Source organism: Salvelinus namaycush, chromosome 3 (genome assembly GCF_016432855.1).
Source record: "Salvelinus namaycush isolate Seneca chromosome 3, SaNama_1.0, whole genome shotgun sequence".
NCBI lineage: Eukaryota > Metazoa > Chordata > Actinopteri > Salmoniformes > Salmonidae > Salvelinus > Salvelinus namaycush.
The window spans coordinates 21,691,202-21,698,881 of record NC_052309.1 but is presented as its reverse complement, the minus strand read 5'-3'; the positions used below and the strand labels follow the sequence as shown (position 1 = coordinate 21,698,881).

Genomic DNA, 7,680 nt, shown 5'->3' with positions numbered 1-7,680 from the left:
TTGCACATCATCATCTGCACATCTATCACTGCAGTGTTCATGCTAAATTGTAATTATTTCGCCACTATGGCCTATTTATTGCCTTACCTCCCTAATCTGACTACATTTGAACACACTGTACATAGATTTTTTCTGTTGTGTTGTTGACTGTACATTTGTTTATCCCATGTGTAACTCTGTGTTGTTGTTTTTGTCGCACTGCTTTGCTTTATCTTGGCCATGTCGCAGTTGTAAATGAGAACTTGTTCTCAACTGGCCTACCTGGTTAAATAAAGGTGAAATAAAAATAAAATAAAAAATGGTGGCGGCAGAATCAAGCTGTGGGGATGTTTTTCCGCTGCAGGGACTGGGAGACTAGTCAGGATTGAGGCAAAGATGAACACAGCAAAGTACAGAGATCCTTGATGAAAACCTGTTCCAAAGCTCTCAGGACCTCAGACTGGGATGAAGGTTCACCTTCCAACAGGACATCGCAGGAGTGGCTTCAGGACAAGTCTCTGAATGTCCTTGAGTGGCCCAGCCAGAGCCCGGACTTGAACCTGATCAAACATCTCTGGAGAGACTTTAAAATAGCTGTGCAGCGACGCTCCCCATCAACCTGACAGAGCTTGAGAGGATCTGTAGAGAAGAATGTGAGAAACTCCCAAAATAAAGGTGTGCCAACCTTGTAGCGTCATACCCACGAAGGTGCCTCAACCTACCCACGAAGGTGCCTAAAGGTGCCTCAACAAAGTACTGCGTAAAGGGTCTGAATACTTATGTAAATGTAATATTTTAGTTATTTTTAATAAATTAGCAAACATTTCTAAAAGACAGTTTTTGCTTTGTCATTATGGGGTATTGTGTGTAGAGTTGAGGGGAAAAACTATTTAATCCATTTTAGAATAAGGCTGTAATGTAACAAAATGTGGAAAAAGTGAAGGGGTCTGAATACTTTCCGAATGCACTGTACGTCTCATGTATGAGCCGTTGAATTGCAACTCCACTTTGTCTCTGGACGGACATTTTGCCTGTTTGATTGTCTTACAGAGGGCATATCTGGACTGTTTGTACTCATCCATGTTCCCAGTCACCTTGCCTTGGTTAAATGCTGTGGTTCGCGCTTTCATTTAACATAACAAACCTTTGATTTTCAGATGTAAGAATGTTTTTTAAACCTTCTCACCTTAGTTACATTGAAATGTATTGGTTGTAGTGCCTTTCGGCTTTCTAAATCCACCCTGAATCCACCCTTACAGTGAGATCAAGATAATCCTGATTTTCGGCATCAAAACTATACTAATCACTACCTTTGAGTTTTGAATAACGCAAAAATGACGTTTAATCCTGATTAAAGGTCAGATTGAATTACGAAATCCCTATCCGGAAGATCAGAATCAATTTTTTTAGTTTTGAAAAACCCAATTCAAATTTTTAATCTTATCTGATAAAGCCAAAAATCCGATAAAGTGACTTTTGAAAAACTGGGCCCTTGTGACCAAGGTGAGAGGAGAGAGCATGCAGTTCTTACCATCAGTAGAAGGTGAATGGAATGCACCTCTCTTCAAGTTGTACAGTAATTATATATGCACAGTAGCTGTATGTCGTTTATATTTTATATGAGAAATAAATGGAAATATCACCTGACAAAATATCTGTATGTCTGGAAAGCCAATTCTATATGGAAGTATCATTAACTGTTCTCAACCTGTGCCAATGGCGAGAATCGTTGGCCTACACACTCAAATGGAGAATCTTTGTAATGAATCTAAATAAATAATTTGAGGATTAGAAGTGTTAAGGATACTGTAGTAATAGGAGTTGGGTTTGCTGTGTTTGTAAGGTGTTTTTCAATGGATGGAAGTTTAGATGGAAATTGATAGGACAACATATGGTGATTTCACTTTCCTAAATCATGTATATTATAGAAAATAGTTATATGCTTCAATACAAAATATCTAAATGAAATAGAGAAACACATATTGCCAGTGTATTTTGTAAGGGATTGTACACCTATTGTTTTGACCTTGTGTCCTGATTGTTCCTAACTACTAACTAATGATCTATACTAAATTAGGCCTGACCAAGCCACAATACTAACAAGATGGAAAATGAGAACATTTGCAGATTAGGCTGTTTATTTTTATTTAGAGGATGACTGATAACTCAGTTGGTATAAGGTTTCAGGGCATTGGGATAAATTAATCTGTAAAAACAAGGACTGATTCAACAAGTGGATCTGTGGATAACTATACATCCAACAATAGGCCTACTAGTACTGCCACCTGGAGTTGTCATTGTAAATTTAGCTGGTTATGTTGAAATAAAGAGATTGTTATGAAGATGCTTTAGAATTATATTATCCCAAAGGTTGACCATTACCTTATTTTATTGCAATTTTCCAACAAATTGTAAATAGATAGGTATGGGTGTCTCACATGATTGATTTTTATCCCATTTCCTCAGCTCTACCTTTTAAAAGCAGGCAGATATCCATTTACAAATCAGTATTGTTGCAATTTTTTCCAGAACGTTCTTTGAACTCTGTGCTTGACTGTGAACGGCTGTTCAGAAAAGGTGCCCCCCATTGTACATTTAAGTCTTTGTCCCACTGTATGTTGAAAGCCTTTGTTCACATACAGTACAATGAGTGTTTCAGAGTTTGGTAATATGTGTGGTCAGCCCATTCTCTCCTCATCCAGCTCCATAGACTCCATAACGTCCAGCAACCAGCTCCCACATCAAATATAGTTATGCAGATTGCTTGCTTTGGCATTTTTCCAAATTTGGATAGGAAAGAAAGACATTTTCCTAAGGTAAGTTCCTCCAGAAATCCTTTATTAGGATCTGTATGTGCTATGTGGACATTTTCAGCTGTTTTTGCATTTTGGCAATGACAGTCTGTAGTCAGTGTTTTCCTTTTCACCATGGACTGTTGTTGAATAGGTTGAGTAGAGGGGTAGGGTACATTTACAAAGTGTACATTTATTAAATTAGTGAGGTATTATTATTAGTTATGTAGTTTGTGTCTGTCGGTACTATGGAGAGTGTAACCTATTTTTCATTTTCTCTTTCTACTTCATAATCATATAAATTAAGCATTTTTTCCATAGTATTTAGAATAACCAAGATCACTAATTTAAACAACACATACAGTTGAAGTCAGAAGTTTACATACACTTAAGTTGGAGTCAATAAAACTCATTTTTCAACCACTCCACAAATTTCTTGTTAACAAACTATAGTTTTGGCAAGTCGGTTAGGACATCTACTTTGTGCATGACACAAGTAATTTTTCCAACAATTGTTTACAGACAGATTATTTCACTTATAATTCACTGTATCACAATTCCAGTGGGTCAGAAGTTTACATACACTAAGTTCACAGTGCCTTTAAACAGCTTGGAAAATTCTTGAAAATGATGTCATGGCTTTAGAAGCTTCTGATAGGCTAATTGACATCATTTGAGTCAATTGGTGGTGTACATGTGGATGTATTTCAAGGCCTACCTTCAAACTCAGTGCCTCTTTGCTTGACATCATGGGAAAATCAAAATAAATCAGCCAAGACCTCAGAAAAAAAATGTAGACCTCCACAAGTCTGGTTCATCCTTGGGACCAATTTCCAAACACCTGAAGGTACCACGTTAATCTGTACAAACAATAGTACGCAAGTATAAACACCATGGGACCACGCAGCTGTCATAACGCTCAGGAAGGAGACGCGTTCTGTCTCCTAGAGATGAACGTACTTTGGTGCGAAAAGTGCAAATCAATCCCAGAACAACAGCAAAGGACCTTGTGAAGATGCTGGAGGAAACAAAAAGTATCTATATCCACAGTAAAACGAGTCCCATATCGACCCAACCTGAAAGGCCGCTCAGCAAGGAAGAAGCCACTGCTCCAAAACCGCCAGAAAAAAGCCCTACTACGGTTTGCAACTGCACATGGGGACAAAGATCGTACTTTTTGGAGAATATCCTCTGGTCTGGTGAAACTGTTTGGCCATAATGACCATCGTTATGTTTGGAGGAAAAAGGGGGGCGCTTGCAAGCCGAAGAACACCATCCCAACCGTGAAGCACGGGGGTGGCAGCATCATGTTGTGGAGGTGCTTTGCTGCAGGAGGGACTGGTGCACTTCACAAAATAGATGTCACGGTATTGGAGTGGCCATCACAAAGCCCTGACCTCAATCCTATAGAACATTTGTGGGCAGAACTGAAAAAAGCGTGTGTGATTAAGGAGGCCTACAAACCAGCTCTGTCAGGAGGAATGAGCCAAAATTCACCCAATTTATTGTGGGAAGTTTGTGGAAGGCTACCTGAAACAATTGACCCAAGTTAAAGAATTTAAAGGCAATGCTACCAAATACTAATTGAGTGTATGCAAACCTCTGACCCACTGGGAATGTGAGGAAAGAAATAAAAGCTGAAATTAATCATTCTCTCTACTATTATTCTGACATTTCACATTCTTAAAATAAAGTGGTGATCCTAACTGACCTAAGACAGGGAATGTTTACTAGGATTAAATGTCAGGAATTGTGAAACTGAGTTTAAATGTATTTGGCTAAGGTGTATGTAAACTTACGACTACAACTGTATATAAAACCAAAAACATCGACATAACACATAGAGAAAGGTTCAAACATAGTTTGTAAACACAGTGTACTGTAGGCTGTCTTTTTATTTGTAAATAAATTCTGTGTTCACATAAAGACACTAATCTGTATCAAAGGGAAAGTACAAAAAGCCTATATGAAAAGACAATTCAGCTAAGTATTTTGAGGCTCCTCTTATGGATGTTGGACAACAGTGTGTGTTGATGTGTTTTATGGCTTCATGGTTCTGTTGACTGAGCATGAGCCCATCCTGCAATAGACACTACATTTTCAGTAGTGAGACTAACATGTATTGATGGCTCACCTATTAAAAGATCTTGATAAAGTACAAGGAAATAAGACAGTGGTGCAGATGAGCAGGCTCCATCGTCTCACTCCTTCAGAAGATTCATGATGTATCATTAATGTTGATTTGTCTGCGGGGCATAATGCTGTCGTGTGGTGGGTTCAACACACCATAGGCCTCTGATGTTTATTCTTCATCTGTGTTCCCCCAGGTTAACAAATGGGAGACTGGTCCATTCTTGGCCGCTTCCTAACGGAGGTGCAGAACCACTCCACGGTGATCGGCAAAATCTGGCTGACCATGCTGCTTATATTCCGCATCCTGCTGGTGACCCTGGTGGGGGACGCGGTGTACAGCGATGAGCAGTCCAAGTTCACCTGCAACACCCTGCAGCCTGGTTGCAACAACGTCTGCTATGACACCTTCGCCCCTGTCTCACACCTGCGCTTCTGGGTCTTCCAGATCGTGCTCGTCTCCACACCGTCCATCTTCTACATTGTCTACGTGTTGCACAAGATCGCCAAGGATGAGAAGTTAGAGACTGAGAAGATCCAGGTGGTCGCCAAGCACCCTCCTGCACGTGAAAGGCTCAAACATGTAGGGGTGGAGGGTGGGGAAGCCGTGGGGGCCAGCAGCCCCTCCTTCATCCCCCGTTATGAGGAGGAGTGGGGCACCCGGGAAGGGGAGTGTGTGGAGCAAAGCCTGCTGGAGGAGGACTTGAGGGAGGTGGGGAAGGACCCCACCGAGCTGTCCAGCCAGGTACTACTGACCTACATCATCCACGTGGTGCTGCGCTCCATCATGGAGATAGCCTTCCTAGTGGGCCAGTACTATTTGTTTGGATTTGAAGTGCCTCACCTGTTCCGCTGTGAGACCTACCCCTGTCCCAACCGGACTGACTGCTTCGTGTCTCGTGCCACGGAGAAGACCATCTTCCTCAACTTCATGTTCAGCATCAGCCTGGGCTGCTTCATCTTGAACATTGTGGAACTGCACTACCTGGGATGGGTCTATATTTTCCATGTGTTGTGCTCGGCCTGCTCCACATGTTGCGAGCCAGAGAGGGACCCTGTGGAACGCGTGGACCTGTATCACAACCACAACCCTCTGCTGCTGCAGCTCAAACACTCCCTACGAGGCAGAGTGGTCCTGCAGACCCCCCCCCCCATGTCCCAGGAGAAGAGCAGTGGCATCTTGTCAACCCACACCCCTGCCATCTCCTTTGAGACTGACTCCACAGTAGAGTGCACCTCCAAGAGGAGCCCAGATGAGAAAGAACGCACTAAAGCCAAACTGGCCAACATGTCCAAAACAGGCAGAGGCAAGAAGTCCTGGCTGTGAACTATCAATCTGTCCTTTCCTTTAAATATTCTTCCTTTGCTTCCTCCTCTGATTGCATTTGTTCATCTGACGATTGATTACATTTGTTTACAGTAAGACAGAGTACAAAAGCAACAGTCATTTGAGTCTTTTGCAGTTAATCTTAAGAAATTCCCATAGCACACAAGAGGAGAACCCATAGTATGCAAAAGCATACAGACTAAGTGCTCATATTTCTGTGTACAGGGCCGGACCCAAGCCTTTTGGGGGCCCTTAGCGAGATTTGATTAAAATGTTTTGCCCGAGAAGTGGGGTGGCCCACTAACCAAATCCTGCTTAGGGTTACCAAAAGGCTAGGGCCGGCCTTGTACAAACAGAAATATGAGCACATACAGTCTGTATGCTTTTGCATACTTTGGGTTCTCCTCCTTTGCGTGCTATGGGAAAAATGTATGTTTAAAAGTTAATTTCCTGCAATTCTACACATTTTACCTTAGGCAGTAGGGAAAATGTTACAGTTTTAAAGCAAGCTTTCTGCAATTCTACACATTTTGTCAATACTTGACATGTTAATAATATCTGAATGAGAGTGACTAACAAAATCAATGAGGGCCCCCTGGAGGTCCCGGTCCCTGGGCACATGCTCTGCATGCCCGGTCAGTATTTGGCCATGATTATTACATGTTTAGATAACTGGCTAGAATAACTTACTAATCAAAAAATTGTTAGTTGACATGGCTAATTGAGTGACTTTCAGTGACTGACATAACAAGAGAAAAACTCCTGGTGCACAGCCAAATTTCAAAATTGCACCTTGTGTATTCTACTACTCTAACTAAAAAAAAGTGCTGCTTATTCCTGGAGTGTACACGGGTACAAATGCAACCACCTTGGTAACTATTCATATAACATCTATAATATAACAAATGATATGGTTTCAAAAGGAAATAACACTTGCCAATATTTCAACATATACAGTGCATTACGGAAAGTATTCAGACCCCTCGACTTTTTCCACATTTTATTACGTTACAGCTTTATCCTAAAGTGATCCTTATCCTATTTTTTTTCATCAATCTACACACAATACCCAATAATGACAAAGCAAAAACAGGTTAAGAAATTCTTGCAAATGTACAAAAAAACTAAAACTGAAATATTACATTTACATAAGTGTTCAGACCATTTACTCAGTACTTTGTTGTAGCAGCTTTGACAGCGATAACAGCCTCAAGTCTTCTTGGGTATGACGCTACAAGCTTGGTAAACCTGTATTTGGGGAGTTTCTCACATTCTTCTCTGCAGATCCTCTCAAGCTCTGTCAGGTTGGATGGGGAGTACAGCTATTTTGCACAGCTATTTTCAGGTCTCTCCAGAGATGTTCGATCGGGTTGAGTGGCTGGGCCACTCAAGCACATTCAGAGACTTGTCCCAAAGCCACTTCTGCATTGTCTTGACTGTGTGCTTAGGGTC

At 41.3% G+C, this 7,680-nt stretch overlaps 1 protein-coding gene across 1 annotated transcript; it reads left to right on the top strand.

Annotated features, from left to right (window-relative positions):
* The first annotated feature begins 5,106 nt into the window (after positions 1-5,106).
* Positions 5,107-6,228, top strand: LOC120043616 (gap junction delta-2 protein-like). Its single transcript, XM_038988176.1, has one exon. The coding sequence runs from the start codon at positions 5,107-5,109 to the stop codon at positions 6,226-6,228; it is 1,122 nt and encodes a 373-aa protein (XP_038844104.1).
* The last annotated feature ends 1,452 nt before the right edge of the window (positions 6,229-7,680 follow it).

Bases quoted from the DNA above. Each gene is read 5' to 3' on its own strand.
- LOC120043616 (XM_038988176.1), top strand. From the start codon at position 5,107: ATGGGAGACTGGTCCATTCTTGGCCGCTTCCTAACGGAGGTGCAGAAC.